This window comes from Hyla sarda, chromosome 13, assembly GCF_029499605.1.
Source record: "Hyla sarda isolate aHylSar1 chromosome 13, aHylSar1.hap1, whole genome shotgun sequence".
Lineage (NCBI taxonomy): Eukaryota > Metazoa > Chordata > Amphibia > Anura > Hylidae > Hyla > Hyla sarda.
Window position 1 is genome coordinate 11,346,288 of NC_079201.1, and position 22,196 is coordinate 11,368,483.

At 45.4% G+C, this 22,196-nt stretch overlaps 2 protein-coding genes across 5 annotated transcripts; one reads left to right on the forward strand and one right to left on the reverse strand.

The window, feature by feature from the left end:
- Positions 1–1,687: 1,687 nt before the first annotated feature.
- Positions 1,688–11,537, forward strand: SRSF2 (serine and arginine rich splicing factor 2). 4 transcript variants are annotated; one of them, XR_008849670.1, is made up of 5 exons: positions 1,688–2,120; positions 7,474–7,793; positions 7,996–8,099; positions 10,591–10,713; positions 11,188–11,537. XR_008849670.1 is itself a non-coding variant. In XM_056550595.1 (3 exons), the coding sequence occupies exons 1-2, from the start codon at positions 1,753–1,755 to the stop codon at positions 7,784–7,786; spliced, it is 681 nt and encodes a 226-aa protein (XP_056406570.1). In that variant the 5' UTR covers positions 1,689–1,752; the 3' UTR covers positions 7,787–7,793; positions 10,591–11,537. The 4 variants fall into 4 exon arrangements, 1 of the variants encoding a protein (XP_056406570.1); XR_008849669.1 differs by having other exon boundaries at positions 10,591–11,537; XR_008849668.1 differs by lacking the exon at positions 7,996–8,099 and having other exon boundaries at positions 1,689–2,120.
- A 4,036-nt stretch (positions 11,538–15,573) lies between these two features.
- On the reverse strand, positions 15,574–22,191 carry METTL23 (methyltransferase 23, arginine). Its single transcript, XM_056550088.1, has 5 exons — positions 21,835–22,191; positions 20,120–20,224; positions 17,548–17,785; positions 16,261–16,345; positions 15,574–15,784 (listed from the first exon to the last, which is right to left on the reverse strand). Exons 1-5 carry the CDS (start codon positions 21,955–21,957, stop codon positions 15,616–15,618), a joined length of 720 nt encoding a protein of 239 aa, XP_056406063.1. The 5' UTR covers positions 21,958–22,191; the 3' UTR covers positions 15,574–15,615.
- Between the last annotated feature and the right edge of the window lie 5 nt (positions 22,192–22,196).

Consider the following 22,196-nt stretch of genomic DNA (forward strand, 5'->3'; position numbering starts at 1 on the left):
CCAGAGTGTCCCCGCCGCTCCAGACCGTCACCGCTGCCCTGGATCGTCTCTCTCCATCACCGTCATCACGTCCCCAGAGTGTCCCCGCCGCTCCGGACCGTCACTGCTGCCCTGGATCGTTGCTCTCCATCACCGTCATCATGTCCCCAGAGTGTCCCCGCCGCTCCGGACCGTCACCGCTGCCCTGGATTGTTGCTCTCCATCACCGTCATCACGTCCCCAGAGTGTCCCCGCCGCTCCGGACCGTCACCGCTGCCCTGGATCGTCTCTCTCCATCACCGTCATCACGTCCCCAGAGTGTCCCCGCTGCTCCGGACCGTCACCGCTGCCCTGGATCGTCTCTCCATCACCGTCATCACGTCCCCAGAGTGTCCCCGCCGCTCCGGACCGTCACCGCTGCCCTGGATCGTCTCTCTCCATCACCGTCATCACGTCCCCAGAGTGTCCCCGCTGCTCCGGACCGTCACCGCTGCCCTGGATTGTTGCTCTCCATCACCGTCATCACGTCCCCAGAGTGTCCCCGCCGCTCCGGACCGTCACCGCTGCCCTGGATTGTTGCTCTCCATCACCGCCATCACGTCCCCAGAGTGTCCCCGCCGCTCCAGACCGTCACCGCTGCCCTGGATCGTCGCTCTCCATCACCGTCATCACGTCCCCAGAGTGTCCCCGCTGCTCCGGACCGTCACTGCTGCCCTGGATCGTCGCTCTCCATCACCGTCATCACGTCCCCAGAGTGTCCCCGCCGCTCCGGACCGTCACTGCTGCCCTGGATCGTCGCTCTCCATCACCGTCATCACGTCCCCGGGGTCCTCTAGAGGGTTCACTTACTTTATGTCTGTCCGGGCATGCTGGAAGTTGTAGTTTTTGCACCATCTGGAGGTCCACAGTTTGGAGACTTCTGCATTAAAGGGGTATTCCAGGCAAAACCTTTTTTTATATATATCAACTGGCTCCGGAAAGTTAGACATATTTGTAAATTACTTCTATTAAAAAATCTTAATCCTTCCAATAGTTATTAGCTTCTGAAGTTTTCTGTCTAACTGCTCAATGTTAATGTCACGTCCCGAGAGCTGTGCATGATGGGAGAATATCCCCATAGGAACTGCACAGCTCCCCGGTCATCAGAAAGCAGTTAGACAGAAAACAACAACTCAAAAAAAGATTTTTTTAATAGAAGTAATTTACAAATCTGTTTAACTTTCCGGAGCCAGTTGATATAAAAAAAAAAAAAGTTTTGGCCTGGAATACCCCTTTTAACCATGCTCAGGGCCGTCAGGGCATGCTGGGCATTGTAGTTCTGCAACATCTTGAAAACTCCACATTAAACAATGGCCAGCCTTATCCAAGCATGCTGGGAGTTGTAGTTTTGCCGCAACTAGTGTGGGGACCACTGCATCATGACACTATGGTTGACATTTTTATTAATTTTTACCTCATAATTTATTCATACTTTTATTTATTTATTGTTCACACACAAAAAAAAACAGCAGCAATTCAAAGAAGTAAAAACGCAGGCCACTATACGCAAGGATTTACGGTAGCCGCCATCTTGTCTAGAGCGGCGTCGCGGTGAGGGGGCGAGACTAACTTGAAGCTGACCAATGAGGCGACGTTTCGCGAGCGTTTCTAAGCTCCTGATTGGCTAGGCGCCGCCATTTTGTAACAAGCAGGGTATATAAGCCCGGGTGGAGGGTTGAGCCGCTTCACTCCGTGTGAGGTGTGCTCGTCAGTCGGTGGTTCGTTCCCGCCTTCATGGCCGATCTTAGCTACGGCCGCCCCCCGCCCGACGTGGAAGGGATGACTTCGCTGAAGGTGGACAACCTGACGTACCGCACGTCCCCGGAGACCCTGCGCCGCGTCTTCGAGAAGTACGGCCGGGTGGGCGACGTGTACATCCCGCGGGACCGTTACACCAAGGAGAGCCGCGGTTTCGCCTTTGTCCGCTTCCACGACAAGCGCGACGCCGAGGACGCAATGGACGCCATGGACGGGGCCGTGCTGGACGGGCGGGAGCTGCGGGTGCAGATGGCCAGGTACGGCCGACCCCCAGACTCCCACCACAGCCGGAGAGGACCCCCGCCCCGGAGATACGGAGACTACGGCGGCCGCCGCAGCAGGAGGTGAGTGTGAACAGCGCCATGTGGGAGGGGGAGCCAAGATGGCGCCCGGTGCGGGAGCGCGCCACATCCTGAGGTGATCGTGAGGTAAAAACCACAACTCCCAGCATGGATGTGTGTGCACAATGGGGGTTATAGTCACGTGGTCTCTGGTAATGTGGGGGGTTGTAGTCACGTGTGTAGGAACAGCGCCACCCCAGTGTATAGGCGGAGTCAGGTACTGCAGCTCAGGGTAATGGGGGTTATAGTCACGTTGTCTGGTAATGGGGGGGTTGTAGTCACGTGTGTAGGAACAGCGCCACCCCAGTGTATAGGTGGAGTCAGGTACTGCAGCTCAGACTAATGGTCTCTGGAAATGGGGGGTTATAGTCACGTGTAGAGACAGCACCACCCCAGTGTATAGGTGGAGTCAGGTACTGCAGCTCAGACTAATGGTCTCTGGTAATGGGGGTTATAGTCACGTGTAGAGACAGCGCCATCCCAGTGTATAGGAGTCAGGTACTGCAGCTCAGACTAATGGTCTCTGGTAATGGGGGTTATAGTCACGTGTGTAGTAACAGCGCCACCCTAGTGTATAGGTGGAGTCAGGTACTGCAGCTCAGACTAATGGTCTCTGGTAATGGGGGTTATAGTCACGTGTGTAGTAACAGCGCCACCCTAGTGTATAGGTGGAGTCAGGTACTGCAGCTCAGACTAATGGTCTCTGGTAATGGGGGTTATAGTCACGTGTGTAGTAACAGCGCCACCCTAGTGTATAGGTGGAGTCAGGTACTGCAGCTCAGACTAATGGTCTCTGGTAATGGGGGTTATAGTCACGTGTAGAGACAGCGCCATCCCAGTGTATAGGAGTCAGGTACTGCAGCTCAGACTAATGGTCTCTGGTAATGGGGGTTATAGTCACGTGTAGAGACAGCGCCATCCCAGTGTATAGGAGTCAGGTACTGCAGCTCAGACTAATGGTCTCTGGTAATGGGGGTTATAGTCACGTGTAGAGACAGCGCCATCCCAGTGTATAGGAGTCAGGTACTGCAGCTCAGACTAATGGTCTCTGGTAATGGGGGTTATAGTCACGTGTAGAGACAGCGCCATCCCAGTGTATAGGAGTCAGGTACTGCAGCTCAGACTAATGGTCTCTGGTAATGGGGGTTATAGTCACGTGTAGAGACAGCGCCATCCCAGTGTATAGGAGTCAGGTACTGCAGCTCAGACTAATGGTCTCTGGTAATGGGGGTTATAGTCACGTGTAGAGACAGCGCCATCCCAGTGTATAGGAGTCAGGTACTGCAGCTCAGACTAATGGTCTCTGGTAATGGAGATTTAATGCTCTATTAGAGCAAAACTACAACTCCCAGCATAGCCGTGTGCATTATGGGGGTTGTAGTTGTGCCATAGCTGGAAGCAGGACTCCCAATAGGTGTTTCCCAACTGGCGTGACTCCAGCTGTTGCAAAACTACATCTCCCAGCATCCAGGCTGTCCAGGCATGCTTGGAGATGTAGTTTTGAAACATCTGGGGGCACCCTGGTTGGGTAACACTGCCTTATATCTATGTGGAGAGGGTTCATGTGGCTAGAAACAGCGCCATACAGTGTATAGGTGGAGTCGGGTACTGCAGCTCAGATGAATGGTTCTTGGTACCACTTTAATAGAGCAAACCCAAAGCTCCCAACATAGCTGTGTGCATTATGGGGGTTGTAGTTGTGCCATAGCTGGAACCAGGACTCCCCATAAGTGTTTCCCAACCAGGGTGACTCCAGCTGTTGCAAATCCTTCGGCCTTCCAGTCATGCTTGGAGATGTACTTTTGAAACAGCTGGGGGCGCCCTGGTTAGGTACCACCGCCTATATCTATGTGGGGAGGGTTCATGTGGCTAGAAACAGCGCCACCCCATTGTATAGGTGGAGTCAGGTACTGCAGCTCAGTTGAATGGCTCTTGGTACCACTTTATTAGAGCAAACCCAAAGCTCCCAACATTGCTGTGTACATGATGGGGGTTATGGTTGTGCTATAGACTCCTCAGCAATGTGTAGAGGTAAATCACATGGGTAGAAACAGCGCCACCCCAGTGTATAGGTGGAGTCAGGTACTGCAGTTCAGGCTGATGGTCTCTGGTAATGGAGGAGATTTAATGCTCTATTAGAGTAAAACTACAACTCCCAGCATAGCTGTGCATTGTGGGGGTTGTAGTTGTGCCATAGCCGGAAGCAGCACTGACTGACTCCGGCACAGTAGTGACCCCAGCTGTTGCAAAACTACATCTCCCAGCATGCCTGGGAGGTGTAGTTTTGAAACAGCTGGGGGCGTCCTGGTTAGGTAACACCACCTTATAGCAATGTGGAGAGGGGTTGTGTGGCTAGAACAGCGTCACCCCAGTGTATAGGTGGCGTCATGTACTGCAGCTCAGACTAATGGTCTCTGGTAATGGGGGTTATAGTCACGTGTAGAGACAGCGCCATCCCAGTGTATAGGTGGAGTCAGGTACTGCAGCTCAGACTAATGATCTCTGGAAATGGGGGTTATAGTCATGTGGCTAGAAACAGCGCCACCCCATTGTATAGGTGGAGTCAGGTACTGCAGCTCAGGTGAATGGTTCTTGGTACCCCTATATCAGAGCAAAACCAAAGCTCCCAACATTGCTGTGTACATGATAGGGGTTATAGTTGTGCTATAGACTCCTCAGCAATTTGTAGAGGTAAATCACATGGGTAGAAACAGCGCCACCCCAGTGTATAGGTGGAGTCAGGTACTACAGTTTAGACTAATGGTCTATGGTAATGGGGGAGGGGACTTAACCCCTTAAGGACACATGACGTACTGGAACGTCATGTGTCCACTCCCGATCTATAACGCGGGGCCACGGCGTGGCCCCGCGTCATAGCGGGTCGGGCCCGGCCTCTAACAACGGCCGGGACCCGTGGCTAATAGCGCGCGGCATTGATCGCTGTGCCGCGCGCTATTAACCCTTTAGACGCGGCGTTCAAAGTTGAACGCCGCGTCTAAAGTGAAACCGAAAGCATCCCGGCTAGCTCAGTGGGCTGTTCGGGATAGCCGCGGTGAAATCGCGGCATCCCGAACAGCTGACAGGACAGCGGGAGGGCCCCTTCCTGCCTCCTCGCTGTCCGATCGCCGAATGACTGCTCAGTGCCTGAGATCCAGGGATGAGCAGTCATGCGGCAGAATCGTTGATCACTGGTTTCTTATGAGAAACCAGTGATCAACATAGAAGATCAGTGTGTGCAGTGTTATAGGTCCCTATGGGATAACAATGATCAGTGTAATAGATCAGTGTGTGCAGTGTTATAGGTCCCTATGGGATAACAATGATCAGTGTGTGCAGTGTTATAGGTCCCTATGGGATAACAATGATCAGTGTGTGCAGTGTTATAGGTCCCTATGGGATAACAATGATCAGTGTGTGCAGTGTTATAGGTCCCTATGGGACCTATAACACTGCAAAAAAAGTGAAAAAAAAAAGTGAATAAAGATCATTTAACTCCTCCCCTATTAAAAGTTTGAATCACCCCCCTTTTCCAATAAAAAAAAAAACAGTGTAAATAAAAATAAACATATGTGGTATCACCGCGTGCGGAAATGTCCGAATTATAAAAATATATCATTAATTAAACCGCTCGGTCAATGGCGTGCGCGCAAAAAATTCCAAAGTCCAAAATAGTGCATTTTTGGTCACTTTTTATATCATTTAAAAATGAATAAAAAGTGATCAATAAGTCCTATCAATGCAAAAATGGTACCGTTAAAAACTTCAGATCACGGCGCAAAAAATGAGCCCTCATACCGCCCCATACACGGAAAAATAAAAAAGTTATAGGGGTCAGAATATGACAATTTTAAACGTATTAATTTTCCTGCATGTAGTTATGATTTTTTCCAGAAGTCCGACAAAATCAAACCTATATAAGTAGGGTATCATTTTAATCGTATGGACCTACAGAATACATATCAGGTGTCATTTTTACCGAAAAATGTACTACGTAGAAACGGAAGCCCCCAAAAGTTACAAAACAGCGTTTTTTTTTTCAATTTTGTCGCACAATGATTTTTTTTCCCGCTTCACCATAGATTTTTGGGCAAAATGACTGACGTCATTACAAAGTAGAATTGGTGGCGCAAAAAATAAGCCATCATATGGATTTTTAGGTGTAAATTTGAAAGAGTTATGATTTTTTAAAGGCAAGGAGCAAAAAACGAAAATGCAAAAACGGAAAAACCTCCGGTCCTTAAGGGGTTAATGCTCTATTAGTGCAAAACTACAACTCCCAGCATGGCTGTGTGCATAATGGGGGTTATAGTTGTGCCATAAACTCCTCATTCACCTGTAGAGGTGAATTACGTGGGTAGAAACAGCACCACCCTAGTGTATAGGTGGAGTCAGGTACTGCAGTTCAGGCTTATGGTCTCTTGTAATGGGGGAGGGGATTTAATTCTCTATTAGAGCATGGCTGTGTATGATGGGGGTTGTAGTTGTGCCATAGCCGGAAGCAGGAATCCCCCTAAGGGTTTCCCAACTGGGGTGACTCCAGCTGTTTCAAAACTACATTTCCAAGCATGCCCAGACAGTTAGGTTAGGTAACACTGCCTTATAGCAATGTGGAGGTGGTTATGTGGCTAGAAACCGCCACCCAGTGTATAGGTGGAGTCAGGTACTGCAGCTCAGACAAATGGTCTCTGGTAATGGGGGTTATAGTCACGTGTAGAAACAGCGCCATCCCAGTGTATAGGTGGAGTCAGGTACTGCAGCTCAGTCCTGTTTATTGCAGTGAATGGAGCAGAGCTGTGATGGCGCACAACCTGAGGACAAGGGTTGTTAGTAGAGATGAGTGAACGTACAGTAAATTCGATTCGTCACGAACTTCTCGGCTCGGCAGTTAATGACTCTTCCTGCATAAATTAGTTCAGCTTTCCGGTGCTCCGGTGGGCTGGAAAAGGTGGATACAGTCCTAGGAGACTCTTTCCTAGGAATGTATCCACCTTTCCCAGCCCACGGGAGCACCTGAAAGCTGAACTAGTTTATGCAGGAAAAGTCATCAACTGCCGAGCCGAGAAGTTTGTGACGAATCGAATCACTGTAACTTCACTCATCTTTACTAGAAGTCTTGGGTGTGTGAACAGTAAGTGTGTAGGATTGTGTAAACCTGTTGCACCATGTTGTCTGCTGACCTGCAACAGGTTGACTTTCTATAGAGCAGTGGGATGAATAAGGGCACCATTAAGCCTATGGCACACAACTGGTCTGTGCCTGGTGTTCCCAGTACGGTGTCCAACGTGCTGCACTGTTATGCACCATTCTTGTACATGTGATGTAATCTGACAGTTCCTTACATGCCTATTTATTTCAGCCCGAGAAGACGACGTCGCAGTCGGTCCAGAAGCAAGAGCAGATCGAGGTCCCGTAGCCGATCCCGTTACAGCCGCTCTAAGTCCCGATCTCGCAGCAGGACCCGTTCCCGCTCCAGTTCCAAATCTCGTTCGGCCCGGAGGTCAAAATCCAAGTCCAAGTCTTCGTCTGTTTCCAGATCACGGTCTCGCTCCAGGTCCCGATCTAGGTCCAAGAACTCGCCCCCACCAAAGGAGTCCAAGTCCAAATCAAAGTCCAGATCCAGATCGCCGACTCCACCCCCCAAGTCTCCAGAAGAAGTGGGATCGTCTTAGAGCTGAGGTAACGTGCTGCCGGGCGTCGGGGGGGGGACTTGTCAGGAGTCTAGTTAGTTTTCTGCAGCCGATGAGCGCACAAGGTTTGTATGTTTACCAGGTGTCGCTGTAGGATTCTGGGGGGTGTCTGGTTTTATGATTGTTTTATTATTTTTTGTCGGGGTATCCAACTGACTGTTTAAACCAATATCTGCATTTTCCTCTCAAAGCTGCGGGCTCCAGTTGCTTAAGGAGTAGTGAGCTGTATTGCAGATATTAAGTGCTTATTCCTGATCCTCCAGAGAGCAGTTTCTGTGGGCGTGTAATGGAGCAGGTTTGTGTCTGTTGTTAAAGATGCACTATCCTGGAATCTGTCAGAGGAAGGGCCATGAGGGGTCCAGGGGCACTTGGAATGTTTCGCTTTTTCTTAAAATTGCACCATTTCTCCTTTAAAAAATCACATAGAAGCAGATAAATCCTTCACACACCTCCTCAGGCAGGAGGACCCCCCCCCCCGACCCCTGGATAAGGATTGTTTAGGGCTGCGCCTCTTTCATGGATAGTGTGTCTTTAATCTTTGGTCTTTCAGCTGTGATTCAAGTTTACTGACAAATGCTTTATACTAAATCTGAAAAAAAAAAAATCCCAGAACATAAGACATGAACCCCCCCCCCCCCCAGTCTACATTCAGTTCACTTTACCAAACACTAATAGGCTGTTGTTCACACTGATCTGTTACTCAGACACCTACTGTTCCTGATGGACCCTACTGTAAAGCAATAGGGTCCGACAGGTTCTGTCATGGTGTCCGTCTGGGAAAAAGTGAGATACTGCACTGGATTCCATGTCGTCCGTCTAATCTAAGGGATTGTTCACACAGGCTAATGCCGCACTGAAAATTCCACATCAAAATCCATGCAGTTTTTAATGGGGATTTTCAGCACATCTATTAATAGAGCGGCAGTGACATGTTGCTGTATGGCAGGGAATTAACTTTTTGTAAAATTTGCTTGAGGGGGACTACGTCCCCCTCAAGCAAATTTTACAAAAAGTTAATTCACAAAACCTCTTGCCGCCTTCCATGGCACTAGAATCAAACTTTCGGGGGGCTTCTGGTATTGAAGTCACATGGCCGCTCATTCATTGTCCCCATCTGTCCTTTCTCAGCCGCTGACTGGCCGTGTGGCTTAAAGGGGTAGTCCAGTGGTGAAAAACTTATCCCCTATCCTGAGGATAGGGGGATAAGTTTGAGATCGCAGGGGGTCCGACCGCTGGGGCCCCCTGCGATCTCTCTGTAGGGGGCCCCGGCTCTCCGGCCAGATAGCGGGTGTTGACCTCAGCACGAAGCGGCGGCCGGCACGCCCCCTCAATACATCTCTATGGCAGAGCCGGAGATTGCCGAAGGCAGCGCTCTGGCTCTGCCATAGAGTTGTATTGAGGGGGTGTGTCGGCCGCCACTTTGCGCGGGCTGTCGGGGGGGCCCCGTGCAGGAGATCGCGGGGGGGTGGGGGGGCAGTGGTCGGACCCCCCGCAGTCTGCAACTTATCCCCTATCCTTAGAATAGGGGATAAGTTGTTCACCACTTGTTCACTACTGGACTACTCCTTTAACCAAACCTGGAATCACTGAGCAATCATTCTGGAGACGGAACGGGAAGGGATTTTACTTTAAAAAAAAAAAAAACAGCACCACACCTGTCCTCAGGTGGTTTGTGGTAATGCAGCTCAGTTCTAATTAAACTTGTAATACCACATACAGCCTTAGAACAGAAGTGCTGCTTTCTGGATAACCCCTTTTAAGGAATAAGGCTGCTTTAAGTAATTTTACGCATTCATCCATAAAAGTTAATCTTCAAAGGAGTACTCTGGGGCAGACTACTCCTGCTCTGTCCTGCCCAGGCTGCAAAAAAATGAAAATAATCACTCGCCTTTCTGGGATCCCGCAGAGCGCTGCTACAGCTGATCGAGCCTCCCGTCCATCTTCATACTTCCGTGTGAACGAAGAGTCGCATGGCGCTCAGCCTCTTATGGGCCGAGGCAGAACATCGCGGCAGCCGGCGATAGGCTGAGCGCCATGTGATGCTTCGTTAACACGGAAGTATGAAGGAGGACCAATCAGCTGTGGTGGTGCTCCGTGGGAACCCAGGAAGGTGAGTGATGGTTTATTTTTCTTAAAAATTTTTACTAATTTTAATTTTTTTTTTGCAGGACTAGTCTGCACAAGAGTACTCCTTTTTAAAGATCATATAGCTAAATCAGTTTCCCAACCAGGGTGGCCCCAGCTGTTCCAATACTACAACTCCCAGCATGCCCGAACAGAGTTTTAGTTTTGCAACAGCTGGAGCCACCAGGGGAATTTGTCAGGTGAAAATTTGTGGATGAGCGTAATTTTATTTTTTTTACATTCTTATTCAAGACCTGCTTTAAATGGTATACAGCCTAATTCCCCTTTAACACCGCCAGTATGCTCCGTCAAACTCCTTTTTATTTGCATTTGGCATATAAGGGGGTCCTGATGGACCCCCATTGTATTCCATAGCAGCTGTTTTTCTCTGGGTTTCCTCTCCAAAAATAAGACTATGCAAGCACTATTTTATTTTTCTCGAGCTTTTTTCGTTTTAAAATAACAGGCTACAGGCTGCCGGAGACAGAACGTAGCCTAAACCGTGCAGTTATTGATGCAGAAAGCACTGTGTGAACATGTCCTAAGACTTCTAGATCAGTGTCGGGTGTCTTCAGTAACTAATGTTTTCCACCATCACTGTATATATATACGGCTGATGCTTTACTATGGTTCTCACAGATGTTTCTTCTCACAACCCCCAGAGTCGTATTAAAGGGATCGCACCCCCCCTGCTGGACGTGTCCGGGATGACGACTGTGCAGTAAATGTACAGCCCTATGGAATTGTTCATGAAGCAAGAAAAAAAAAAACAGCCTTCCGAAAAGGTGGTTATCTGTATGATTTTGGGTTTTCTCTTTTCTATAAGTTTTACCAGTTTTAAGTTGCACCATGTTTGGCAGACTCTCTCTATTTTTTACGTGCCATTTTGTTGCTATTCCAATTTCTTGTAATTTAGTGAACGACAAAAGATTTCATTGTTGGCTTTGGATGTTTGAGGTAAAACAATGTTTGGCTTGTTCAATAAAGTCTCTGGGCCTGTCCCACCCCCCCCCCCCCCCTGTGGGCCATTAGGTCGATTTAATGTTTCTCTACTCGTCAATGCCCCTGCTCAGACATTAACCATCTATTGACCGTGAATAATGTCATGTACGTAACTATGTTTTAATGGGAGGTACTGAAAATGCAAAATGTATTTTGTACAAAATGTTAATGTATCAAGTGTTTTTTTTGTTTTGCAAGGGGCTGTTTTAATTTGCCGACAACTCTAATCTTTTCTCTTGTGTATTTTTGTGCACTAGGCGCAGTTGTGTAGCAGTTGTAATGCTGGTTAGCTGTTAAGGTGGCGTGTTGCAGTGCAGAGTGCTTGGCTGTTTCCTGTTTTCTCCTGATTGCTCCTGTGTAACGCAGAATCACACACAAATGGCTGTCCAGTTTGTTAGAATTCCTGACAACTGCACGTCCAGTCGCACCGGGCCCTTGCGTAAAATAGCGGAGCATACAGTGAGCACATCTAACTGATGATAAACACCCTATAGAACATGGTAAATCTGTCATGCAGGTGTCATTCCTTTTTTTTTTGTATGTACTAACATTCTGTACTATAACCACTGTTTATGTAGTTAATAAACATTTTCTTTATAAAAGTCCAGATGCCCTTGTCTTATGTAACTTTTTACAGGTGAAAAAGTAATGGTTTATTTTAGAGATGAGCGAACGTACAATAAATTTGATTCGTCACGAACTTCTCAGCTCGGCGGTTGCTGACTTTTCCTGCATAAATTAGTTCAGCTTTCGGTGCTCCCGTGGGCTGGAAAAGGTGGATACAGTCATAGGAGACTCTTTTCTAGTAATGTATCCACCTTTTCCAGCCCACAGGAGCACCTGAAAGCTGAACTCATTTATGCAGGAAAAGTAAGCAACCACCGAGCCGAGAAGTACGTGACGAATCGAATTTACTGTAAGTTGGCTCATCTCTAGTTGTAATCTGGTAAGGGCCAATTCACTACTGAATCGGTCTTGAAAAATTCCAAGCAGTCTGTAGGACAGAGTGCCTCAGGTATTAAACTACAACTCCCAGCATGCTCATCATCTCATTACACTGCTCTACTAGTGCTGGAGTTCAACTAGAGGGTTCCCCAACCAGTGTGCCTCTAGCTCAGTGGTCCCCAAACTGTGGCCCTCCAGATGTTACAACTACAATTCTCAGCATGCCTGGACAGCTGTTGGCTGATGCATGCTGGGAGTTGTAGTTTTGCAACATCTGGAGGGCCACCGTTTGGGGACCACTAGCTGTTGCAAAACTCCCAGCATGCCCGGACAGGCTTTTCTTAGAGGGGTTGGCATTTGATCACTGCAGCTGATCATCTTTTCAGCACTAGCAGAGCAGCCTAAGATCAGGTGCAATGATCAAATGCCAACCTCTCTGAGAAAAGGCTGTCTGGGCATGCTGGGAGTTGGTTTTGCAACAGCTAGAGCAGTGGTCCCCAAACTGTGGCCCTCCAGATGTTGCAAAACCACAACTCCCAGCATGCCTGGACAGCAAACGGCTGTCCAGGCATGCTGGGAATTGTAGTTTTGCAACATCTGGAGGGCCACAGTTTGGGGACCACTGAGCTAGAGGCACACTGGTTGGGGAACCCTCTGGTTGAACTCCAGCACTAATAGAGCAGTGTAATGAGATTAGCTGCAGTCATCAAACACCAACCCCTCAGAAAAGGCTGTCTGGGCATGCTGGGAGTTGAGGTTTGGCAACAGCTAGAGGCACACTGGTTGGGAAATGGTCTAATCAGTTTTTGATTAGACAATTTCCCAACTGAGGTGCCTCCAGCTGTTGCAAAACTACAACTCCCAGCATGCCCAGGCAGCCTTTTCTCAGGGGTTGGCATTTGATCATTACACCTGATAATCTCTTAGGCTGCTCTGCTAGTGCTGAAGAGATGATCAGCTGCAGCGATCAAATGCCAATCCCTCAGAGAAAAGGTTGTCTGGGCATGCTGGGAGTAGTAGTGTTGCAACAGCAAGAGGCACCCTGGTTGGAAAATGGTGGTCTAATCTTTCTTCTGAACTCCAGCACTAGCAGCCTAATGAGATGATCAGCTGTAGTGATCAAATGCCAAACCCTCTCTGAGAAAAGGCTGTTCAGGCATGCTGGCAGTTGTAGTGTTCAACATCTGGAGGCACCTGGTTGGGAAACACTGCTGTAGACAGAAAGCAGCACCTGAATCAGTCTGAGCCCCTCAGACCTGTACCATCTTACATTTCCAAGTGGATTCTGCAGAATTGGCATGTTCATTCTTTTGGTGTAGTCTTTAAGGTGCAGCAGAATGTGCTGAAAACAATGGGGTTGCTGTTGCACCAGTATTTCTGAGCAGAATTTCTCTACTCATAAATTCCATAGTGTGACTAGGCCCCAAGATGCCTTCCTGGTCTCTCAGGACACAGAAATAATACTTGCAATTATATCATTCATGCTACAAATTACAGAGGATCTTTTGTCCTCAAGCACAGAAATGGTGGGGAATGGAGTTAAAAGTTGTGTTAACCCATTTTCCTATACTTCAGAGGTGCATATTCACAATATGAAAGTCTATTTTATGTATAGAACTGTTTTCTGGTGTCATGGCATACTGGGAGCTGTAGTTCTTCAACAGATGGGGACACTGCCTTTATTCAAAATGTGGTCTGCACAAATGTGTTAATGTGAAAAGGTCAGCCTATGCAGCCACACTAAACCTAATCGCAGTGGATTTTTGGGGGACATATGTACTGGACCTAAGGTACATATATTAGTCAGATTGCAGGGGTCTGACTACTTGGGCCCCCATGATCTCCTTGACTGGACCAGTACTCTGAGGGGCACATATGGTAGACTGCATGTACTCAATTCATTTTGGGAATATTAAAAGACCTGAGTATAGCATTCGGGCATCACTGCGGCATCCATAAAAATGCACTTGTAATCTACCTGTAGGAAAGTGTTCCTTAGTGAGTGGGGTCCCTTCCTGGAGATCCCCCCCCCCCCACCCCCTATTTACCTGTGCTCAGCATTCAGCTGTGTAGTTCCACACTAGGGCATTACTACACTCTGGATGCACAATTAACCACAAGAAAGTAAAACATGGTAATAGCGCACACTGTTATAGACTCAAAGTTCCAGTGGTTTAAAATAAAACTTGAGCTGCCTAGACCACCACATGCATACAGCGGTCTACTACCTCCAAACCTGCTTCCATGACTCTTAATGGGCTGGGGCACAGGAGAAACTATTCACCTAGCCATGGTCTGCCAGAACTACTGTTATGGAGACAAGTGGACTGCAGGACCTTCCTGCTCAGCCTATCAAAAGTTCAGATTGGACACCATTGTGGCCAGTAATTGGCTAAGCAACCAGCTGCTTGTCTTAAGAGGAGCTGTGGCAGATGGGGGGAGGGGGCCGCACCAGGGTTGATACAAAAAAATACCCTGCTTGTCCCCCCCCCCCCTGACTAGTAACACAGAATGAGTAGTAAACTTTCCAAAATGGGGAGCCAGTCTGATGCTCTTGGGAAAAGAACATGACTTGGTCGGCATCCTGGATTTGTTGGCAAAGCTTGGAGTAGTAGTCTCCAAACTGCAGACCTCCAGCTGTAGCAAAACAACCCTCAATATCGGCTACTGATATTGATGGGATTAGAAAGTTGGGAGTGGGTGAAAATGGACCTTTTATTATCCCAAAATTGTGCAGCCCTAACAGTTAATGCTGCAGGTAAAAGGTTATCGGAATGTGGATTCATGGTGATGTTGACAAATGGTATTAAAGGGGTACTCCAGTGGGAAGTTTTCTAATCAACTGGCTCCATAATGTTTTACAGATTTGTAAATTATTTCTATTACAAAATCTGAATCCTTCCAGTACTTAGCTGCTGTATACACCACAGTAAGTTGTGTAGTTCTTCCCAGTCTGACCACAGTGCTCTCTGCTGACACATCTGTCCATGTCAGGAACTGTCCAGAGCAGGAGAGGTATGTTATAGGGATTTGCTCCTACTCTGGACAGTTCATGACATGGATAGGGGTCAGCAGAGAGCACTGTGGTCAGACTGGAAAGAACCACACAACTTCCTCTGGAGCATATACAGCAGCTGACCGGAGTACTCCTTTTTAAATAGTAATTTTTGGGTTTTCCACAGGCCTTCAGAAACTTGATCTGCTGGACAGAACAGTTGCAGGTATACATTAGAATATCCCCCTCCCAACAATGGAAATGTGTTTGAGATGATTCCTTTATCTTTAATAGTTTTGAAGAGAAAAAAAAAAATACAAAATCCTTTTGTAAAGGCTTTTTTTTTTTTTTTACTTATATACAATTCTATACAGTAACTATCCAGTGTTGCAATATGTTACATAGAAACCAAAGCATTACATACTAGTAGAGGACAATACATTTGGTTAGATGTTCCTCAGTGACATATCTGACTAGTAAACACTGAGAAGTTGGCTTTCTAAAATGGGGAGCAGGTAACCCCCCTGGGGCTACTGGCCATGACAGCAGTCTGATGCTCTTGGGAAAATCCTGGATTTGTTGGCAAAGTTCATAGTAGTGGTCTCCAAACTGTAAACCTCCAGCTGTTGCAAAACTACAACCCTCAGCATGCCCGGACAGCCAACGGCTGTCCGGGCATGCTGGGAGTTGTAGTTTTGCAACAGCTGAAGTCCACAGTTTGGAGACCACAAAAGTCCTTCCATGGTCACTTTGAGGGGTCTCTTTTCAAGGTGATGACCATCATGTGAATACTGTGCCTCCCCGGAAGGTTGGACCCAGCCAGGCGTTCTCGGTCCGCATCGAACGTCTTCAGGGAAACGTTTTGGCAGCTGAGATCCCATTTGTGGAGCAGATCCTCAATCGACCAGTCGGCACTAAGGGGGTTAAACATCAATGTGATCATAAGCAGCGGCTTTTGTCCATGTGGATTAATACGATTACAACACCCATGTTTACATGCTGCATAGGCGGTGATAGAGATGAGCGAACTTACAGTAAATTCAATTCGTCACGAACTTCTCGGCTCGGCAGTTGATGACTTTTCCTGCATTAATTAGTTCAGCTTTCAGGTGCTCCAAAAGGTGGATAAAAGTCTCCTAGGACTGTATCCACCTTTTCCAGCCCACCGGAAAGCTGAACTAATTTATGCAGGAAAAGTCATCAACTGCCGAGCTGAGAAGTTCGTGACGAATCTAGCTCATCTCTAGCGGTGAGGAACGGCTACTATCGCCTCTTAACGACAGGCAGCGGAGAATGAAGAAAAAAATATATATATATTTTTTTCCACTTATATATTTCAGATAACGTCCTTTTCTTTACATTTGTTCATACTATTATTTTTTTTCAATACCTTCTGACTTGATACGTTGTCCAGAATTCAGCCTTAGGGTTTCTTTCCATGATGAAGCGAACAGATACTAAAATATCTTCAAAATCTGGAGAAATGTTTATTTTTTTTTTTTTATATATTTAACTTACATTTTATTTTTATACATTTTTCTTCATACATATTAAAACATTTAATAAAATATATATATTTTAAATTACATTATACTATATATTTTATTACATTTTTAATATAAATAAATAAAACATTTATATTAGCGATCGACCGATATTGATTTATTTATTTTTTTGGGCCGATAATCTGACCTTTCAGGCCAATAATTTATACCGATATTCCAGTATAAGTTATCGGCTATTTCAAACTGTCAGAGGGCAGAAGACGTTGTAGATCAATGATTTGAAAGCGGACGCTTTAAATCAATGTACTGCAGTGGCTTTTGCCAGGCCCCCCCCAAAAAAAAAAAAAAAAAAAAAATCATCCTCTGCCCACATATTGCCACTGTCCCATCGCCTCCCCCCCATCCCCGGTGTTATAATAACCTGTTCCCGGGGGTCCGCAATCCTTCTGTCTGGCTCTTTTAAATACGGTCACTAGGGGTCGCCCTCCTAGTGGCCGAATGCATTCAGCAGTGACGTCACTAATGAATTTCGACTCGTTGAAGCCTGGCAATGAGTCTGAATTCATTCACTGCGCTGCTCGCTCCCGCCTGTCAATCAGACAGACGGGAGCGAGCGCTTTTAAGGAAGAGGACGTGCACAGGCCCCGGCGACAGGTAAGATTATCTCTGTTGTGTCTGTTCTGAATGCTTTTGCGAGGGTGGGGGGGGGGGGGGGTAGTGGGTTGTGCAGGGTTGCAGGATGTGCGGCCATCACTGTTTGACTCCAGTTGTTTCCACACTACAACTCCCAGCACAACTCCCAGCCAATAGATGTCAGGGCATGCTGGGAGTTGTAGTGGCGAAACAACTGGAGGCACCCTGTTAGGAGAACTAAGGGCGGAAGTTGGCCCCCCCCAGCAGGCATCAGTGACGTGGTGCCTGTTGGGGAAGTCTGCATGGTAGTGAGCGCACTGCCAGGCAGACTAAATGCCATTTTTAAAATAGTTAAAAAAATAAAATAAAGGCAGGGAGGGGGTTAGGGATAGAAGGGCAATAGCCAGGGACAGAAAAAAAAACCCATGATGGTGGGAGCTACCCTTTAAATTACATTATGCTAGACATTGTTTTTTTTTTTAATTTCTATTTTATCTCTTGACATTTCCAATAAACCTACTGCAGACTACAGACATTACCTTTGGGCTCATAGAAAACATCAGATCCCAAGATGACGTCCACCGGTGGTAGGGTGAGCAAGTCTGGCGATATCTCACCCCATGTCAGCCCGATGACTGGTACCCCGCTGAGGTTATTCTGAGCGCAGCTCCGGAGACAGTTTTCCAGACACTGCGGCAGCGCTGCCGAATCGGACAGTATGACGGCGGCACCGCACTTGGCGGCCACTATGCCAGGGAGACTCACCCCAGCGCCAACCTATAGCAGCAAGACAGATCAGGGGATACTGGGTCACAAGCATTAACGGCAGATGGTCTACAGTGGTGGTTTCCAACCAGGATGCCTCCAGCTGTTGCAAAACTACAACTCCCAGCATGGCCGGACAGCCAACGGCTGTCCGGGCATGCTGGGAGTTGTAGTTTTGTAACAGCTGGAGGGGCTCTGGTTGGGAAACACTGACCTATACTATTTACTATATAGTCCAACATGCTGGGAGTTGTAGTTTTGCAACAGCTGGAGGCACCCCTGGTTGGAAAACACAGACCTTTACTATATAGTCCAACCTGCTGGGAGTTGTAGTTTTGCAACAGCTGGAGGAACCCCTGGTTGGGAAACACAGACCTTTACTATATACTACTATATAGTCAACCATGCTGGGAGTTGTAGTTTTGCAACAGCTGGAGGCACCCCTGGTTGGGAAACGCTGACCTATACTATATACTACTGTATAGTCCAACATGCTGGGAGTTGTAGTTTTGCAACAGCTGGAGGAACCCCTGGTTGGGAAACACAGACCTTTACTATATACTACTATATAGTCAACCATGCTGGGAGTTGTAGTTTTGCAACAGCTGGAGGCACCCCTGGTTGGGAAACGCTGACCTATACTATATACTACTGTATAGTCCAACATGCTGGGAGTTGTAGTTTTGCAACAGCTGGAGGAACCCCTGGTTGGGAAACACAGACCTTTACTATATACTACTATATAGTCAACCATGCTGGGAGTTGTAGTTTTGCAACAGCTGGAGGCACCCCTGGTTGGGAAATGCTGACCTATACAATATACTACTGTATAGTCCAACATGCTGGGAGTTGTAGTTCTGCAACAGCTGGAGGCACCCCTGGTTGGGAAAACACTGACCTATACTATATACTACTGTATTGTCCAACATGCTGGGAGTTGTAGTTCTGCAACAGCTGGAGGCACCCCTGGTTGGGAAAACACTGACCTATACTATATACTACTGTATGATCCAACATGCTGGGAGTTGTAGTTCTGCAACAGCTGGAGGCACCCCTGGTTGGGAAACACTGGGTTAGAGCATTGTTTCAAAACTACTTTGAGGGGGTGTTCCCTGACCTGTGTCTCTCCAGCTGTTTCACAACTACAACCCCCAGCATGCCCGGACAGCCTTCAGTTGTAGTATTGCAACAGCTGGTGAGCCGCTGCAGGTTTGGAAACGCTAGGAGCATGCTAGGGGTTAAAGTTTTGCAGCAGCTGGAGAGGCACTGGATGACATATGGTGGGTTAAAAGTCTACAGCAGTGGTCTCCAATCCGTGCACCTCCAGATGTTGCAAAACTACAACTTTGTAATATATAGGACTAGCAGCTCACTGAGAGATCAGGTTATGTGCTTCCCATACAAGTCAGGACACACTCTAGACAGTGTTTTCCAATCAGTGTGCCTCCAGCTGTTGCAAAACTACAACTCCCAGCATGCCCGGACAGCCAACGGCTGTCCGGGCATGCTGGGAGTTGTAGTTTTGCAACAGCTGGAGGTCCACAGTTTGGAGACCACTAGTCTACAATAGTAAGAACTGGTTTCAATGCTTTTGTTATGAATATATTTTTGTGGTCTCCCTGAAGGCTGTCCAGACATGCTGGGAGTTGTAGTTTTGCAACAGCTGGAGGTCCACAGTTTGGAGACCACTAGTCTACAATAGTAAGAACTGGTTTCAATGCTTTTGTTATGAATATATTTTTGTGGTCTCCCTGAAGGCTGTCCAGACATGCTGGGAGTTGTAGTTTTGCAACAGCTGGAGGTCCACAGTTTGGAGACCACTAGTCTACAATAGTAAGAACTGGTTTCAATGCTTTTGTTATGAATATATTTTTGTGGTCTCCCTGAAGGCTGTCCAGACATGCTGGGAGTTGTAGTTTTGCAACAGCTGGAGGTCCACAGTTTGGAGACCACTAGTCTACAATAGTAAGAACTGGTTTCAATGCTTTTGTTATGAATATATTTTTGTGGTCTCCCTGAAGGCTGTCCAGACATGCTGGGAGTTGTAGTTTTGCAACAGCTGGAGGCACCCCTGGTTGAAATACAATGTCTAGAATGTATGAGGTCCTCATGACTTGTTGACTTGTATTGGCAGCACATAATCTGATCTCTCAGTGAGCTGCCAGTCCTTTATATTACAAAGTTTCCTAACGTGTACCCATCCACTTGTGCAATGTTTTGCTGGATGGACAGTGACCATATAACCGGCAGAATGTATTAGGCCACCGTTTTTGTAGGGGATTCAATTATCTCCCATAACAGGTCGGAAGGATGTGGGCGTACACCCCGAACAACGACATCACTCACCTCCAGCACTCTTTTTCCAGTCAGTAAAGCTTGGTGAAACCAGATGTACTGGGCAAGAACTGGTGCAGACGGCCAAACGTACATCCCGTATTCCGAATCCAGCACCTTAAAAGGATAAAAAATAAAATACTAATAAATAATAATATATAAAAATACATTTAATACTAAATAAGTTAATATATATATATATATATATATATATATATATATACACACACACACACACACACACACACCGGTATATATATAAAGATATATAATAATAATAAAAAATATATATAAATTAAATATAATAAAATACATATTTAATAATAACAAAAATATATATAATGATATATAATAATAATAAAAAATATATAAATAAATAATACTAATAAATAATAATATATAAAAATACATTTAATACTAAGTTATTTTATATATATATAGATATATAATAATAATAAAAAATATATATAAATTAAATATAATAAAATACATATTTAATAATAAAAATATATATAATGATATATAATAATAATAAAAAATATATAAATAAATAATACTAATAAATAATAATAATATATAAAAATACATTTAATACTAAATAAGTTATTTTATATATATATATATATATATATATATATATATATAGATATATAATAATAAAAAATATATATAAGTTAAATATAATAAAATACATATTTAATAATAACAAAAATATATATAATGATATATATGTAAATAAATAACTCATTGGATAGTATATATTACAAAAAGATACATATTTAAAATACACAAAATAAAACACTACAAAATAAGATTCATATATGCATATAATGATAAATATATAATAAAAAATGTATGTAAATAAACAATATCTAAAAATACATATTAAATACTAATAAAAATATATAATAAAAAATTATGTTAAATAATACAAATTAAACATATTATTTTAAAAATACATATTTAATACTAACAATAAAAATAAATTAATATATTTTATATATATATATATATATGTATATGCAAATCAAAAAAATGTTGCAGTATCTTGTCTTTCATCACTGGATTAATACGGCTACTCAAATTTACTATATATATATATATATATATATATATATATATATATATATATGTGTGTGTGTGTATATACACATAAAGATAAATATATAATAAAAAAAATATATATAAGGGATTATCAAGGATTAGAAAACAGGTGATATCTTCCTAAAACAGTGCCACCTTGGTTCGCAGGTTGTGTGTGGTATTGCAACTCACTTCAATTGAAGTAAATGGAGAAAACCTGTAATACCCCACACAACCACGGGGTGGCGCTGTTTTTAGAAGAAATTTGCTCTGTTTTCTATTTCTGTTTTAACTCCTTTAAAAATAATAATAAACCATAAATATAAATCTAAAATAATAATAAACACATAAAATACTACTAATTGAAATCATAAAAACAATTGATATAATAATACTAATAATCACAGCTATAAATAATATTTACTATTAATATGTAATTTAAAATATGTATTTTACTGTAATAATTATAAATAATACTATTGATGATAATACTAATATAAATCTAATAATACTAATAAATAATAATGATAATCATCATTTGCATTCCTTTTGGATATGGCGGCCGGTACACGAGGGGTTAATCCGCTGCCTGCATTCCCGCACGTACACCATGGCGCCCCATGCGGCCGGTATCTGTAGCACACCTCGGGGATGCGGATCCTCAGCTCCCGGGTCCGCTCCGCGCCTCCATCCTGCTCGCCCCGCGGGTACACGTACTCCCGGTACACAATCCGGGGCTCCGTGTTCGGTGTCTCACCCCCTGACATCGCCTTGGGGTACACGTGGGCGCCATACTGTCGCGCTGTGATGTCGCGCCTGACAGTAGACTGAAGCGGCGGCCATATTGGTAGAGGCGCCTGAAGTTATCTATTATGTGATATTACATAAAGGCGGATTCATTGTCGTGTAGCTGTGATCACAGGGACAGAAGATGCGGTCCTTAGGGACCACGCCGGATTCCATCAGACGTGCGGTTTCGCAGCGGTTTTCCATTGCCACTCACAAC

What these genes read in the sequence shown, in the direction of transcription:
- METTL23 (XM_056550088.1), bottom strand. Translation starts at nt 21,957, where the DNA reads ATGTCAGGGGGTGAGACACCGAACACGGAGCCCCGGATTGTGTACCGG. An exon ending in TGAGGATCCGCATCCCCGAG is followed by an intron (nt 20,225 to 21,834) that starts GTGTGCTACAGA and finishes TATCCTTTTAAG; the next exon opens with GTGCTGGATTCGGAATACGG. An exon ending in TGTTTTCTATGAGCCCAAAG is followed by an intron (nt 16,346 to 17,547) that starts GTAATGTCTGTA and finishes ACATTTCTCCAG; the next exon opens with ATTTTGAAGATATTTTAGTA.
- SRSF2 (XM_056550595.1), top strand. Translation starts at nt 1,753, where the DNA reads ATGGCCGATCTTAGCTACGGCCGCCCCCCGCCCGACGTGGAAGGGATG. An exon ending in GGCGGCCGCCGCAGCAGGAG is followed by an intron (nt 2,121 to 7,473) that starts GTGAGTGTGAAC and finishes TATTTATTTCAG; the next exon opens with CCCGAGAAGACGACGTCGCA.